We start from the raw sequence: 17243 nt of genomic DNA, 5'->3' as shown, positions 1-17243 counted from the left end.
AAAACTCATTTTTTCATTAATCATTACTCTCAGGTACTTGTTAATTGATTTAGAGACGACCGTATACATACCAACTTCCACCTTCACAGTATTCTACTTTCTACAATTGTAGCCTCTCCTCTGGGATGCAGAGCACAAGCACTCCATTATACATGACATACCACGGCAAGGAGCCCATTATCGACTTCTTCGGCACCCCCCCTGGTGAAAATGTACTCTTTGGGATCTTCATCTATCCCGTACCAGACACTTTTCTCTGAAAGGAAATTCTCGACCAGACTGCCCAAATATTCTGGAACACCTACATCACCCAATGTGCCTTTAATTCGACACGAGTTGACCAAGTTGAATGCGTTTTTGACATTTAGTTCCAACGCATCACAGTAGCCACTAGAATTTAGTGCATCTTTGCCAGACTCACCACCGTGCTTACTGTAATCACCGTTGAATTCGTGCGCCGAAAACCCACCCCAGCGTTTCGACAGGTCATTGCCAGTTTTGATGATGGGTAATGGTCTGTTGTAGATAATTCTCTTCGTCATCTCCCTCATTGTATCTACCAGGCGCTATTATGCATGCTTCCGGGCCTAGTCTGGACTGCCACCTTCAGGGATGCCATCCAAACCTATGTGCCTTATTGTCGGCGATCCTACTATATATGTATTTCCCGCAGTTCCTCCTCGGTAATTACGGGTACCACGCATTTGTTGACCTGGACCACCGTTTGCCTTCCGCAGTTTTGGTGGAGACGAAACAGAGTGGTACTAATTTATTTCTAAAATCGCAGGCAGGTCCCCTGGGCTGATGTTCGCAGTCTCTTCACTACCATCCAGTAATCCCATCCCAAAAAAATATATGTTGGCGTCTTCGCTCGACTGTTTGAAGCAGTTTCTTTTATTTTTGCGAATAGCCTCTTTTGAGCGGTCCCGTAATTTTTGTGTTCCTCTAGTCGGCCGTCACTATTGAGTTTTCCCAAACTCGCTGGTTTCCGGAAGCAGTTGGGCTATCTATTTGAGACCAGTCACCTTCTGGGCATAGTAGCATCCCCCATTGCTTGATCTGCATTGACATGCAAGGCTCGAGTACCGCACAGAACGTGTCCCTCTCAAAAGTTTTCGCCGTCCATGCAGGGCAACTCCCCCGACACTCTGCGGCTGGTTGCGAGAGTAAGTCCCGCACCGTCTGGCAGTGGTTGATTTTGATTTGTATTAATCTCATCTGCAATTTGCGTTGGAAGCTGTCCTCTATTCCGAGCTGCGCCAATAGTCCACTTGCAAAGTGCGCAACTTCCTGGTGTCACCTTACGCTTTGCATCTTCTTATATTCCCTTCCTGTTGTAAGGACTTTTCAATTTGATTCAAGAATTTGTTCGTTACATCCTTGAATTTCTTAAGCTCCAGCATACCGTCTCCCTTCTGGGACCATCTAGTGAGTTCAGGGTCTGCCTTCACTGTCTTGAGAAATCAGTGCATAAATCCTTCTCCTTGTTTCAGAATGGCAAATGACACTTTCACGCCAACCTTCCGGCACAGTTTCGTTAGACCAAATAGTCTTTGTCAGCTCATGAAGCTGGGTCGCCATCTTTACACTTCTTATGTTCAGCAGTTTTGCAGGTATCCTTTCCGGACAGTGCGGTGGTGGAAGAGGTAAAGCGTCAAACCCTCAATCTCGCTGTTCTAGGTTCGAATCCCAGTTGTTATGGGTGCCTGTGTTCGTCTTGTGTTTGTTCCGCTGCTGAGAGTTTATCACTTGCACAGCGTTAAGTGTGATGATAGTGAAACTGAAGCAGAGTCTAACTGTGAGGATATCCTATACTCCACTAAGGAGTGAATAGGAAACATTGCTTTCCAAACCCAGAGCTTTGTTGTTTCTGAGCGTTTTTAACACATCCAGCCTTTTCCTCATTGATCGTTTGCTGACATTCTTCGTCAAACTATTTCCGTTTACTTCACAGCTATCCCTTGGCTATCGGCTTCCTGGTGTCCGTTCAGCGTATACAGGGCTTATACGCCTAATGCCCCAACTCCTTTCAGGGTCATTTATTCATCCTATAGCTTTTCAATATCGAACCTGGCAGGCCATGTGAGCCTACTACTATCTTGCTACCCGGTATCAACATCTTGCTCTGGCGAGATAGTGATTTCTGTCGCAATTAGCTTACCTCTCGGTATGACCGTGCGTCAAGAATACTGGGTGTAACCGTTTTCACATCTGGTGAAGCCCATATTCTCTTGCATATTACGGTGAATGGGAGGGGGAAGTCGATGAGATTGCCATGTTACATGTAAATTCTATAGGCCTGCTTTAGCTCTCATTCCCGTGGAAACTATAGTCCCCGGTAGTTCCACGAAGGACCTGCTGTTTTCCTATCCTCACGTTGAAGTCATCGAGCACTTGTTGGCCCATTTTTGATTTACACACATTCACCGCCCCTTGTCTGCTGGTTTGTATTGTCTTTTAAAGCGAAGCTAATCGAAATGAATGGTTGAACGTCGAGGTAGTAAGCGGACACTGACGGTGAAATTCTCAGAAATTAACATAACGTAAGTGCCGTGAAACTCAAGGTTGTATCATATGCCTTTAAACCTTATGCTTATCCTCCTTATACCATTTCAAGAAGGGATCTCTTTTTTGGTGACCAACCCGAGGATAGGTCGACCAGATCCAGTGTTTAATTAACGCTTGCAATAACAGCATGTTGCGCCTTCATTACCTAAGAGCTTCTTTGAGACATGTTACTCACTGAGAGATTATGATCCAGATTAAGGAATATTTCAAGAGGATGGTATTACGCACCGATAGAGACTGCCGATATAGAGGAGAAGGATGCTTTCTATGAGCTGTTAAATGCAATCCCGAAAAGGCATTCCAAAAATGGCATTACAATCGTAATGGGGGATTTGAATGCCAAGGTGAGGTCTAATAACATCTTTTCCGGCCACGTGGTGTGTCTTGGGAGCTACAGGGATAATGGGTGTCGGAGGTTCGGGAAACTCTGCAACTTTACCGCCTCTAGTTAGGGTAAAGCATGCCACAAGTTTAGTTGGGTTTCGACTGACCGGCAAGGTACAAGCAATTATATCGAAAGATTTGGGAGACGTCTTCTGGATATAAGAACCAAGAAGGTCGCTGACCTTATCCTTTAACTAAGACTGGAAGATCAGCAAGAAAATGAGGATGAGATTGAAATTTTGATATAAACTACAAATACATCAAGCGTACAAAATGTGTACAACATTAACCGATTACATGGTCTATGAACCAGACCATACGTGAGTTATACATTGCTCGGTTTCCCCAACTGGAGAACCCAATCGCCCAACTGGAATATGTGGAGTTCCTTACTAGATCGGACGCCAGGTCCTGTACCATTTGGGATGATGATAGTCATCACATTTTGGCACAAACCTAGTGTTTCCAAAAAAAAACCGAAACTTAAAAAAAATCCAAGCAACCAGTTCCAGCACAATTTTATTTAATCCTTTTACAAATAACCAAGCGAAGCTGCCTCCTTTGTCAATGCGATCAGTGAATCCATCGTTTCCAGTGCCGTTGGAATAATTTGTGCAGAAGGCAGTACGAATCCGTTTACTGAAGACTTGGGTCTCAGTTCGTAAGTAAAAGCCACAGAAATATTTTGGGCATCATAAGCCCATTCAATGCTGGAACCCGAAGTTGGATAAATTGCCAAATATATGCTTCCAATTGAGTATTGAGTTCCAAACCGTTTTGATAAAGCCGTAGTAGCCGCTTCAGCAATCTGTCTAAGATCGGCATCGTGTGGTGCAGGGTCCGCAGTGTAACCATAAGGCCACATCAGCAACTGTCCAAATGAGTGAATGGACAAGTAAGCATGAAGTTTTCCCTTAAGGCTTGCTATATAGTCGGCAAGGGATTTCATTTCAATTTCAGAAAATGCTGATTTACCCGCATAAGTTTCTGAACATTCCTGGGAGCTGGCTCCAATCGTCATCCATTTTACGTCCCAATTCCTGTTTGCATCAGCTCCATAACAAGTTGTACCTGGTGATCGGGTTTTCCTCCATAGGCGATCTGTGGTATGTGTGTAGACAAATCCGTCAGGATTTACATGTGGAAAGATATACCAGTCATAACTTTCAGCCATAGTACGGATCTCTTCATTTGTGCTTAGTATTATCTCGTTTATGATATAAGTAACGGTTGCCGGAGTAATCCATTCACGAGCATGAATACCTCCTTCAATGAAGATCCCCTTGTTTCCCGATTTGAAGGATATTTTCACTCCAAGAATCTCGCGTCCTTCATACGTTTTACCTCCCACAATCATTTCCATTTTACTTGGGAACCTCGATTGCATCCATCTCATCCATTCATAGGTTTCATTGAGAGTGTGGTATCCGGTCCAATCATAGGTGTTAGCACGCTTTTTGAAATCCTCCTGCTCGGCATCTAGTATCCTTTGGAAGTTCTCCTCTACGAGTTCAAAGAATATTTCATGCTGATCCAGGAAAGCTACAAAGTCTGCGGTTTTATGAGGTGCCACAAGGATATTCACACGATTATCCACAAGGGTCACAGGGGTCAGGAATTTTATGCTATCACTGCTTGTTTCTAATTTGGTCAGAGATTGCAAATGCTTATAGGTTCGCGGAAGGACTTGGTATATTCGATAGTTATCGTAGCGAATTCGTTCAGGGGAAACCAACCCAAAAATAAGGCATAAGCCTATCACGACTAACTTTACCCGCGCCATTCTAACTACTGGTGGGAAAGATACATAGAGCGATGCTAGAAATACCCCACTTGGACTCAGATCAGAGCAATTACCTCAGATGCTAATCTGCTTCCTAATAAATTGATAACGTTTTATTTTATCCAAAATTTCATCAATAGTGGTAGCAGTACTGCCAGTTTTGACTTTCAGAATGGAACTTAGAGAAGAAAGCTAAGATTCTAGTGTCTTTGGAGGTATGAAAACCACGTTTGCCTTGAAAGATGGCGTTTTTAGCGGTTTATGCAAATTTTGGGGGACTAATTTTGTCGCTGAAATTACGACTGGAACTAGTATACCTATAGTAAGTATGGTAGGTTATCACTAAGTTATACATGGAGAATCTTGCAGGTGGAGTTATCACGACTGGTGTACTCGGTACTGCTCAACATCCTACAGGCAGATGTTATGTGCTGGATGGTCTCCTCGTTCACAGTTGCATAACCTAAAATTGGATTTGGTGATTGAGAATTCATGAAGGATGTACCGTTTGAATTTTTTTTGTTAGGAGCGAAGGATCCTGAATTGAAGTTAGAACTGCTTGGGCCCCATAAAATAGTACACCGTTAGTCAGCCCTTTTGTTAGAGGCTTCGATATCAGTGCCTGGCAACAATAAATTTATGATATGACCTCCGTGAATAAGTGTCTCTTTCCACATGTCGATCTTCTGTTATACCGAAATAACAATCGTCATAGGATCCCTTTCTATGCTTTCAACTTCGAAGAAGGCAATTTTTTATCTGCCATGACGATAGCCTGATGTATTTTGCTAAAAGATTGTTTCTTAAAGAAAAACTCACGAACAGAATACAGTTGATTGGAGTGCAATGTTTTTAAATCAAATACTCCCCTTCCTCTCTGGTGACGTGGGATAGTAATCCTCAATTTTTCGGCAGCTCTAGTGTGCATATTCTTGTTTGCAAGAACTACCCTCATACGTCTATTGATAGATTGTAAATCCGTATTAATTCACTTCCTTTTTCTATTTTTTAAAATTTTTTTTATCCCCTGAGCTTTACTCTTTTGGATCGTTCGCTTTCATTACCCTGCTGCCATAAATACTGACTCGGAACAGCGTTGTCCTTTTACCGTGCTATCATAACACGGCACATGATTGAAGAGAGACATAGCATCCATCACATAGGACAACGTAAAAGTCATCAAAGAATGCGGAAACAAGAAGAAGTTGGACGCGCAAGAGAGCTTGGCGATCCTAAGAGAACCAGAAGGGAATAGATTAAAACACGAAGCTTCTGAGAGAATGGCCAAGTTGACACAAAATTTTCTCCACTCTTCGCAAATTGTCGGAAAACGAAAAAATCTCAAGGTGCTTCCTCTTTTGCCTTGATAACTATGACAACCATTTATAGCGCACTTCACCATTTTCATTTGAATAGAAAAGTGAAAATTTTAACACTTCTCAATAAAATATTTGCAACGATTTTCAAACCGAAACGGACTACCCGATAATCACGACCCAAGTGACGTCATTAATATGGCCGACATGATGTTCGGATGATATTACCTTGTCTAGTCTGTGTACAGGGCTTTTCCCATGATGTTAAACAGTAGTTCTTCAGTGACTTCAGTGAAATTGAAGAGGATGGTGCCGCTCGCATTTAAACCTTTTCCAGGACAGGCTAAAAAAAATGATTTGCTTAAGTCTCTCGACCGACCGGTTTTGGCTTAGGCCACTCATACGTTTTTTCCATCTTCACCCGCCTTAAATCCGACAGCCCGGTTGCCTTGCTGATCAATGTTAAGGAGTTTAAGAATCAAGGTAGTGCCCTTCAATTTATTCGCTTTAGTTCAGCAACATCATCCCTATTATCCCTATCCTATTCCAGCTGTCAACTAGGGTCTTATTCCTCTCTCAGTAACCTAATAGCGAAAGATTAGCATGGTTTCGCAAAACATTGATCTACTGCTTCAAACTTCCTGGACTTTACCAACTTCGCCTTAATTCGCGACAACGGGTACACGTTATTTATACACAATTTTTCTAAGGCCTTTGGTGCAATTAACCACAATATTCTCCTTTCCAAACTCTATTTCCTAAACTTCCCTTTCTCAATTATCTCATAGCTCTTCTCCTACCTATCAAACTTTTCATGGTTACTCATCCTGTTCTCTGTCTCTTGTCTCTTTTCCCCTGTCTTCCATACCTTCCCCCTGCTAATCCTACTTTTCATTAATGATCCTTCGTCCTCACCTGATCATGTTTGCTTTACGAACTCGACCTTCAATTATTTGTCACGCCAGAGGGTGGCAAACGCTACTCGCTTAAACCTTCCCCAGCATTCTTTTCCGACTCTCTTGATAGACAACCCCTATCACTACTGACCTTCTTTCATGACCTGGGTGTAATCTTCAATGGCAAACTTCTACAGGTGTCTGGATTATGGACAGACGTCAGTAACTTGCAAGGGGCCCGACAAGAGGACAGTATGCAGCAGATGCGGTCAGGAAGGTCACCAAGCGAAGGCCTGCAATGAAAGCGATAGTTGCCCGGATCGTGGCGCGTCTGGTGAAAGCGTCGGACACACTACGGATTCGGGACGGTGTCCAATTTTTAAAGGCTGATCTAGTGCTAATCAGCGAGAAATACCGAAACAGGAACCCGGCTTCACGGAATCTCCACTTCGACTTCGTGGTCTTGCCAAAGACGAGAGAACGGGGTTGTCTGAATTCCGTGTTTTACATTACATTTTACATTTACCTGATGCCGAATGAGACAATGCCGGACTTTCCGCGCAGGCTTGATGCTTTGGAAGACGCCGTTTTGGGCATGGAGGGCGAATTCTGGTAAGCGGTGATTTTGATGCTAGGGCCCTTGAATGGCGCATGCCTCAGCCTGATTCCAGGATGAGACGGATCCTGGAAATGGCAACGAGAAACGGGCTTGCAGTTTTAAACACCGCCAAAGTTTCGGCGCCCAGACTGCCCCTGATACCGCTTTTGGGTGGTAATCTCTGACATGATCGTTCGACAGGTGGCAAGTGCTAGGAGATTTTTGAGCAAGTAATCATCAGTACATCGAATTCGAATGGGTTGACGCTGTTTGTCTGCGTGCACCAACCTGGCGCTCCCCTTGCGTATGGAATGCCGCGAAGGTGAACATCGGGAAGCCCGTCGAAGTGCGCGCTGGAGGGCGCTTCGGGGGTAGTAGTGTTACACTTAATACTGTCATAAATTCAGTGATGAGCCTTCGATGCACAGGAGGGGCTCCCGCAGTGGCAACCCTTCTATGTTCTGGACGGCAGAAATTGCCGACCTACGGGAGTGTGAAAAGCTCCGCCGTTTGGCACCACGCTTATACGCCCGTGAAGAGGCATGCGCCATAAAGACAGAGTGTAGATCAGCAAAAAAGGGAACCTGGACAACGAGGTGAATGAGGACTCGTGCGGACTTGGCTATACCGACCAGATGGACCGCATTGCACGGGATTACTCCCCAGACATCCCGTAAGGGTTTCTGCCAATAGCGCAGAAAACTTCGAGGATTGCCCCCTTTTCACAATGAGAGAACTCAAAAAAGCGGTTCTCACCATGAAAAACAAGAAGACGCCAGATCTCGATGGTATCCCGGCGGAAGTTTACAAACTGGTGTTCCAAAAACGGCGAGACTTGCTGCTCAGACCGTTCAACGGTTACCTTAAGGAGGGCGTTTTTCCTTGTTACTGAAAAGTAGCGAGACTTATTTATTTATTTATTTATTTAATGAGAACAATACACAGAAAACAAATTCCTTATTACATATTGTCCTCAGAGGGAGGAGCAAGTAAATGGCATATTTTACGCTTAAAACTAGAGAGGGACATAGAGTCGAAGGACCTAAGCTGTAGGGCATTGTAGGACCGGTAAAACCTCGGGATCGGAGAGTGAAAGTAAATCTCGAGCTCCGCGAAGGGTACATCAAAAATGTCCGCATTACGTGTGTTATGAGACGAGGCGACACGGAAAGTAATATCCGAGTTGGCCGAGCAGTCCATCAGACCATTGCAGAGTTTGAAAAGAGTATACATATCAAGGAAGATACAACGTTGCTGTAGGGAGGGGAGATTGAGGTTGCGGAGTCGTGACGAATAATCAACCCGTGGAAGGTTCTTTTTGTAAAAGAGGGTCCGGGTGAATTTGCGTTGTACAGCTTCAAGAGCGCGGCCGTCACGGATGCGGCAGGGGGACCAGACTACACAGCAATATTCAAGGATATTTCTGACAAGGGAATGGAAGAGTGTTAAGGAGGGCTGGATTGAGGTAAAGTCGGAGGAGGAACGTAGGATAAAACCAGACATCTTGGAAGCTCTGTTGATGATGTCAACGAAGTGGGAATTGAAACGAAGTTTATCGTCGAATATTACACCCAGGTCTTTGAAGGAGGTCAGTAGTGAAAGGGGTTGCCCACTGAGAGAATAAGAAAAGGATGATGGGGAGGGTTTAAGGGAATAGCGCATCCAGTGGCATTTGTTGACATTCAGTGTTAGCTTGGTGACCGAACACCAACGGGCTAAATTACCAAGGCTGGATTGTAAGAGAGCACAGTCCAGTGGAGACGAAACAGAGGCAAACAATTTAAGGTCGTCTGCGTAAAGCAAATACGGACAGGTGAGGATGGAGGCGAGGTCATTGATAAAAAACAGGAAGAGTAGGGGGCCAAGTGTGGAGCCTTGGGGAACACCAGAGGAAGGAGAGAAGGAACCAGATGAGTGACCATGAAAAGAAACTTTGCAGGAACGGTATGAAAGATAGGAGGAAAGCCAGGAGATGACTGAGGAGGAGAATCTGATGGTCAACTGTGTCAAAGGCTTTGGAGAAATCAGTATAAATAGCATGTACCTCCTGTCGTGAATTCAAGCATTTAGCAACAAAGTTGGTGAAGACCAGAAGATTTGAAGCCGTTGATCTATGTTTCATAGCATAGCCAGGGTAAAACTGTACACGGCCATGAGAGAATTCGGTATCCCGACGAAATTAATAAAACTGACTAGGCTGACCCTGACCAATCTGCGAGGCCAGATAAAAGCAGCAGGATCACTCTCAAGACCATTCGACATCAACAACGCTCTACGACAAGGGGATGCGCTATCATGCGTCCTCTTTAACCTGGCCCTCGAGAAAGTGATCCGTGATGCTGAGGTAAATGCAAGAGGTACGATCCTCTTCAAGTCCACCCAACTACTGGCCTATGCTGACGATATCGACATCATGGGAAGAACCACCCGAGACATACAAACTTCCTTCATCCAGATCGAGCAGGCGGCGCGAGATCTTGGGCTGCACATCAATGAAGGCAAGACAAAATATATGGTGGCAACGTCAGCACCGAAGACGAATCAACCAACAATATCAAACCGCACTGGTCAAACACAAACACGAGGAAGAATAAGGATAGGAGAATACAACTTTGAGACCGTTGACAATTTCTTCTATCTAGGGTCGAAAATCACAACCGATAACAGCTACGATGATGAAATCCGCGCACGGTTGTTGTCAGCCAACAGAGCCTATTTCAGCTTACAAAGACTGTTCCTCTCGAAACGTCTCACCATAGGGTCAAAGCTCTTACTGTACAAGACTATGATTTTGCCAGTCCTCATGTACTCCTCGGAGACTTGGGTTCTTAACAAGAAAAATTGCGAACTCTTGGCCGCGTTCGAAAGAAGAATCCTCCGAAGAATTTTTGGCCCCCTACATGAGGATGGACGATTCCGTAGCCTACACAATGACGAAACCTATGAGCGATACCATGACCGTCCGGTTGTGGATAAAATCCGGCTCAACAGGTTGCGGTGGGCGGGTCACTTAATCCGTATGGATGAGGATGATCCCACCCGGAAAGTCTATAAGGGCAATATCTATGGTTGAAAAAGAAGACGAGGCAGACCCTGCCTAAGATGGAGCGATGGCGTAGGTCAGGACGCCAGACAGCTTTTAGGGATATCGAATTGGTGGACCTCGGCGCAAAACCGGGATGTTTGGAATTCCTTATTAAGATAGGCCTAGACCGGATACCGGTTGTTGCGCCGTTGATGATGATGATGACATTTTCGCACAAGGGAAGTCTTTAGATTTCTAGCCAAGCTCGATGTGTCCAAATCTGCCGGTCCCATAGTCATAAGAAACTGCGCCTCTTTTCTGGTTAGACCTCTGCACAAACTTTTTCATCTATCTTACGCTCAGGGTATCTTTCGATCGGCATAGAAAATTGCTCATGTCCAGCCCATATCTAAGAAAGGAGAGACTTGTCATCCCTCTAACTACCGACCAATAGCATTAACTTCAGTTCTGTCAAAAGTTTATGAAAAACTTATCAACTCTAAATTAATGACCTATCTTGAGGCAAACCACCTTATCAACGACAGGTAATACGGATTTCGGTCTATACGCTCGACCGGTGGCTTGATGACACTTCTCATGAAAAAATGGAATCATTGACTTCATAATCATGACGAGGCGAAAGGTGTTGCTCTTTATATTTCGAAGGCTTTTGACAGAGTATGGCACTCTGCCCTCCTAGCGAAACTTCGCACATTTGGTCTTGATGACAAGCTCGTCAAATGGATTGAAAACTTCCTCAATTCCATTCGAGTTGCATTGGAGGGTGGTGAATCAGAGCTTCATACCCAAAATGCCGAGGTACCTCAAGGTACTGTACTGTCACCCACCCTCCTTCTCATCTTCATAATGACCCCTTAAGTAGGAATTTCAATTCAATCCCCAACTTTGCTGATGACAGCAGCCTTGGCTTCGCGTATTCATTTGATTCGCTGGCTGACTCTCGTCGTAATACATTGCGTGTCAACCAGGAGCGCATGTTTGAGTCATTGAATGAGGACATATCGTCTATTATTGCTTGGGGCTAAGGGAATCGTGTTCAGTTCAATGCTTCTAAAACCCAATGCTGCCTCATTTCGAATAAACGATGTTGTCTCCCCTCTTCATAATCTATACTTGTCGATGGTGGGGGAATATTCTCGACTCACCCTCACCCAACATACTGGGTATTAATATCTCCAGTAAGCTCAGCTGGACCGACCACATCTTCGGCCTAGTGCAGATCTTCAAGGCTCACGTTAGACCTAGACAAGAATACAACTCTCAGATTTAGGCGAAGAACTTTTAAATTAATCGGTGATGTGAGCATTATATCACTAATTAAGCCCCTTGAGACGAAATGTTCGAAGTCTTTTTCTCCTCTTTCGTTATTATATTGGTCACTGCTCCCAGGAAATATCAGGTCTTATCCCTTGTAGAGCCTCTCCCAAATGCAACACCTGGCTAAGTAGCCGCTTCTATCCCCATACTCCAAGGGTCAGTGTTAGCCGCACCGTGAAATACCACGAATCCTTCTTATCTCAAACTATTCGAATTTGGAGCAGACTACCACCTTCTGTCTCCCCGTCAGGCTACAACATACAGACATTTAGACAAGGAGTGCATTGCCACTTCTTTCACGCCCAACCCCTTCCCCATTCCAACTCGTAACTTCCTTCCTCCACGCTAAGGCTGTGCTATAGCTTTATAGCATCAAAGGACATCCCCTTAGCTTTGGTATCACCAAAAAAAGACATTCCTGTAAGGGGACTCTCCAGGTGACGGATACCAGTAAAAGCGGACCAGACATACAGTCACTAGAATTAATGGAACAGAGTGGGTGACAGTCGTAAGAGAAATGAGCAAGGGTCCTTGAAGCAGGGATGGAAATAAAAAACACCAAGCTACCAGTTCCAAACTCAATTTTATTTAATTCGTTCACAAATAGCCAAGCGAAGCTGCTTCCTTGGTCAGTGCAATCAGTGAATCCATCGTTTCCAGCGCTGTTGGAATAATTTGTGCCGAAGGTAGTACGAATCCGTTCATTGCTGACTTGGGCCTCAGTTCATATGTTAATGCCAGAGGAATATTTTGAACGTCATAAACCCAATCAATACTGGAACCCGAACTTGGATAAATTGCCAAATTTATGCTTCCAATTGAGTATTGAGTTCCAAACCGTTTGGATAAAGCCGTAATAGCCGCTTCAGAAATCTGTCTAAGATCGGCATCATGTGGTGAAGGGTCCTCAGTGTAACCATAAGGCCACATCAGCAAATGTCCATAGGAGTGGAAGGACAAGTAAGCGTGAAGTTTGCCATTAAGACTTGCTATATAGTCGGCGAGCGACTTCATTTCAATTTCAGAAAACGCAGATTTACCAGCATAAGTTTCTGAACATTCCTGGGAGCTGGCTCCAACCGTCAGCCATTTTACGTCCCAATTCCTGTTTGCATCAGCCCCATAACAGGTCGTTCCTGGTGAACGGGTTTTCCTCCATAAGCGATCCGTGGTATGTGTGTAGACAAATCCGTCAGGATTTATGTGTGGAAAGATATACCAGTCATAGCTTTCAGCCATGGTGCGGATCTCCTCATTTGTGCTTGTAACCAACTCATTTATGATATAAGTCACAGTTGCCGGAGTGATCCATTCACGAGCATGAATTCCTCCATCAATGAAGATCCCCTTGTTTCCCGATTTATATGATATTTTCACTCCAAGAATCTCACGTCCTTCATACGTTTTGCCTCCCACAATCATTTCCATTACATTAGGGAATCTCGATTGCATCCATCTCATCCATTCATAGGTTTCATTGAGAGTGTGGTATCCGGTCCAGTCATAGGTGCTAGAACGTTTTTTGAAGTCTTCCTGCTCGACATCTAGTATCTTTTGGAAGTTCTCCTCTACGAGTTCAAAAAATATTTCATGCTGATCCAAGAAGTCTGCAAAGTCTGCGGTTTTATGAGGTGCCACAAGGATATCCACTCGCTTATCCACAAGGGTCACAGGGGTCAGGAATTTTATGCTATCACTGCTTGTTTCTAATTTGTTCAGAGATTGCAAATGCTTATAGGTTCGCGGCAGGACTTGGTATATTCGATAGTTGTCGTAGCGAATTCGTTCAGAGAAAACCAACTCAAAAATAAGGCATAAGCCTAACACGACCAACTTTACCCGCGCCATCCTTACTACTGGTGAGAAGATGCAGTCAGCCATGCTAGAAGTACCAAACTTGCACTCAGATCAGAGCAATTACCTCAGATGCTAATCTGGTTTTTAATTAATTGATAACGTTTTTTTTTATTCTAAATTTCACCAATAGTGGAAGCAGTATTACCAATTCCGACTTTCAGAATGAATTTTAAAGAAGAAAGCCAAAGTTTTAGTGTCTTTAGAGGCCCGAAAATCCCGATTGCCTTGAAAAGATACTTAGAGCTATTTCGAGTGATAGTAGAGGAAAACAAACTAAGCGGAGATAGCAGATCGATTGAAAGGTTGAAGAATATATAGAATGCAGGGAAAAACCTGCATCTTATAAGGAAATAACTTGTAAGCACTTCCAAAGACGGCAGTCTGCAAGAAGATGAGTTACAGAGTTCCACTGCCCCCCTCAGCTGTACAATACTGTGAAGACCTGAAGGGAAGTATCCGCTCTCTCTTCTTTTGTATTAAATGTCGGAAACACAAGCATTGAAAAGTACTAATCAAGACCTTTTATTTGATACCCCACATGACTACATTCGATGGAAACAAATTTTACACCCCCTTTGGAATGTATGAAGACCACCCCTCCCCTCTTTAGGTTCAACATAGAATGGTGTAACTCACTGGGTGGGTGGGTGGTGGGGAAAGTTGTACGTCGTACGCGGAGATTCAATAAAAGTCAAATCTGACCCCGGCCTAAAAAATCTGGGTGGAAATGTAAAAATCCGAAGGATTCAGAAAGGTAATCTCATCTTTAAGCTGAAAAAATTCAGCTTGGGCAAACTGAAGGCTTTCCTAACCAAGTTAAGCATTTGGAGAGGATCCCGATGGAGTAACATCCAGAGAAGAAATTTGCACTGCGTTGAAAGAGGAATTTAAGTTAGAGGAACTGGTTTAAGAATCAAATCGTGACTCTGAGGAAAGCCTATGGTGGTGGAAGCAGCACAGAGATTATTGGTGGCCGAATGGGATGGGATGTCTGCCTCCTGTGAGAACAGGTTTCATTAATGAGGTGCCACAAGTGCCTCATATTTGGAAATTTCGCTGAGGAATCCATCAACGGCATTGATCGATAATGTAGAAGATGTAAGAAGTAAGACCATATGCCAAGAAAAGTGCAAGGGGGAAGGAGGGAGTGGTTAACCGGCATATTGCCGGAAGTGGTAAAATCCCGGGGGTGACTGTAGTGAAAAAATTAGGTTTATTCAAGTAAACCTTAAACCTTGCAGGGTCGCTCACGATATACTTGATCAAACCATTTATGTATCTAAGCTGGAAGTTGCCATCATAAGAGAACCTTACAGAAACCGTGACGGTGGTATGTGGGTCACAGACTCGACTGGTGGAACAGCGATATGGACTTGCGGTCACCAAGCTATACAATGCTACATGAGTCTGGCGGCCAGTCGCTTCGTGTGAGCGGGGTGTGTACGTGTACACCTGCTACGCTCCACCCAATGCCATGCCATGTTAAACAACTTTGTTCTCCATTCAATGGGACGAATTGCAAAGGTAATTGAAAGAGAGAAAATAACATAAAGGGCCGAAATTTATTAGAAGATTTTGTTCAGTTAGATATTGTTCAGGCCAATGAAGGTAATTAAGTACCCTTCGGAAAGGAGGGTCCGTTTCAACCGCAGAACTGACCTTCGTTGGCCCCTCACTGACGCTTTGTATGACCTTGCACGTTACCGAAGACTACATCCACAGATATCATCAGGCAATTATCTTTGAACTAAGGAGACAGCCACATGGTTTCCAAAGAACATACCCAAATCCAAGAGGGATACCAGGCTGGGCTAAAAAAGCACTGGATGAGCAGACCTTCATGGAAGTATGGCTGACGGCCACCATGTCACACAATGCATCTCTAAGGCATGTGCACATTCCCCAATAGGAGACCCAACTACTGGTAGAATAATGAACTGGTCGGCCTTCTGAGCCGGACGAACGGTCCAGGGGGCGGTAGGTAGGATCTATCAGTTGCAAAAAGAGCATGCACCAAGGGAGCCCATAAAAATCTCAAGTTGGCCATCCAACGGAGCAAAAGGAAATACTTCAAGGAGCTCTACTCTGAGGCGGATATAAACCCGTGTGGGTTTAATTTCAAATTCAAAATTCAAAATCTTCAATCTTCAAAAGCCGCCAGGAAAATGATATCCGCGTAACAAACTAAAGGAAGGGTAGGTGAATGCATTTAGGTCGGACTCCCAACTAAACACTTCCCCATCGTTAGAGAGCTAGCCTGGAATCGAACTCTCCCGCCTTGGGAGGACTTCAAATCAGGGAATTCCTTACACCAACGGGAGGAGAGAAGAGGTAGGGAACTGTCAATTTAAGGAACTCCCTGCCATCTAACTCCACCACCGGTCAAGCTCTATCTTCTTAGCAACGGGAAGGAGCGGAACGTAATGGGCAACTCGGGCCCACCTGTCAAAACTCGTCAGCATCTCCTCGACAATGTTGTCTGGAGAGAGATCCCCTGTGTTTAAATAGAGCTCCCATCCCGCCTTCCACAAGAAAAAAAGTTGATGGGCGTCGTCCACAACCTCATTGCAAAACATACAATCCGGAGATCCTGCCTTTGCAATCTTGTGCAGATAAGACTGAAAACCTCCATGCCCACTAAAGAACTGGACAAGGAAATAGTTTCACCATGGTTCCGATTCAGGCACGCTCCCAAGTTGCCGATGAGCCGCGCAGTCCATCTGCCTCTAATTTAATTTTGCCAAGAGAGTTGCCGCTCGTCTGGAATGCGTTGCCATTCTTCACGAGGAACCACTTCTCTTGGCTCATCTCCCTTGCGCTTGTATATGACTTGATGCTCCTTAGCAAGAAAGGTAATGGGGATCACTCCCGCAATCACCATCACGGCCGGTTCAGAGACAGTGCGGTATGCAAACGCCACCCGCAAAACTCCCCGTCTCTACGTAACCGACCAGGCGCGACTCTTCTGGCATGCCGAGTTTAAGTAGACTATCGTAGGTAGCTTTCCAGAGGTCCGGCCCTAGGGTGGATCCCTATGCTGCCCCCGACGTGACCTCTATCCTCGCCTGATCCTATAGCGTCTCATAGAGCAAGATAGTCCCTCAATATCCGTAAGAGGTAGTTCGGCGCGTCGAAAGTATTATCTAGTGTACCTAGAATGTCTTTCCATCTTACGGATTTAAGGCGGTCCTGACATCAAGCGTTACGAGGAGCACCACCCGTCGACTTCGGTGGCTATGTGCTTCCGCTCGTCAAACGGCATCCACGGCTTACATGACAGCATCAATTGTGGATCACCCTGCTCTACAAAACTACCGGAAAGATAAATCTCCGGCAGCGCATATCGCTTCAGCGAGTTTACTTCTGATCAACTCTTCGAGCACTTTTCCAGCAGTGCCTAGCATACATAGTGGACGGTATGAAGACGGCGACTCGGGGTCGCCTTTCCCTTTGTTGATCAGCGCAAGCCTCACCACCT

General features: G+C 44.8%; 2 protein-coding genes across 2 annotated transcripts; both read right to left on the bottom strand.

Moving 5' to 3' along the window:
* Nucleotides 1–3453: 3453 nt before the first annotated feature.
* LOC119653119 (zinc carboxypeptidase-like) lies at nt 3454–4747 on the bottom strand. The gene has a single exon (XM_038057644.1). The coding sequence runs from the start codon at nt 4733–4735 to the stop codon at nt 3485–3487; it is 1251 nt and encodes a 416-aa protein (XP_037913572.1). The 5' UTR covers nt 4736–4747; the 3' UTR covers nt 3454–3484.
* Nucleotides 4748–12472: 7725 nt separating this feature from the next.
* Nucleotides 12473–13785, bottom strand: LOC119652988 (zinc carboxypeptidase-like). The gene has a single exon (XM_038057412.1). The coding sequence runs from the start codon at nt 13754–13756 to the stop codon at nt 12506–12508; it is 1251 nt and encodes a 416-aa protein (XP_037913340.1). The 5' UTR covers nt 13757–13785; the 3' UTR covers nt 12473–12505.
* Nucleotides 13786–17243: the final 3458 nt, after the last annotated feature.

Source organism: Hermetia illucens, chromosome 3 (genome assembly GCF_905115235.1).
Source record: "Hermetia illucens chromosome 3, iHerIll2.2.curated.20191125, whole genome shotgun sequence".
In the NCBI taxonomy this organism is placed as follows: domain Eukaryota; kingdom Metazoa; phylum Arthropoda; class Insecta; order Diptera; family Stratiomyidae; genus Hermetia; species Hermetia illucens.
The sequence above is the reverse complement of the archived record's forward strand: the minus strand, read 5'-3'. Positions and strand labels throughout refer to the sequence as shown.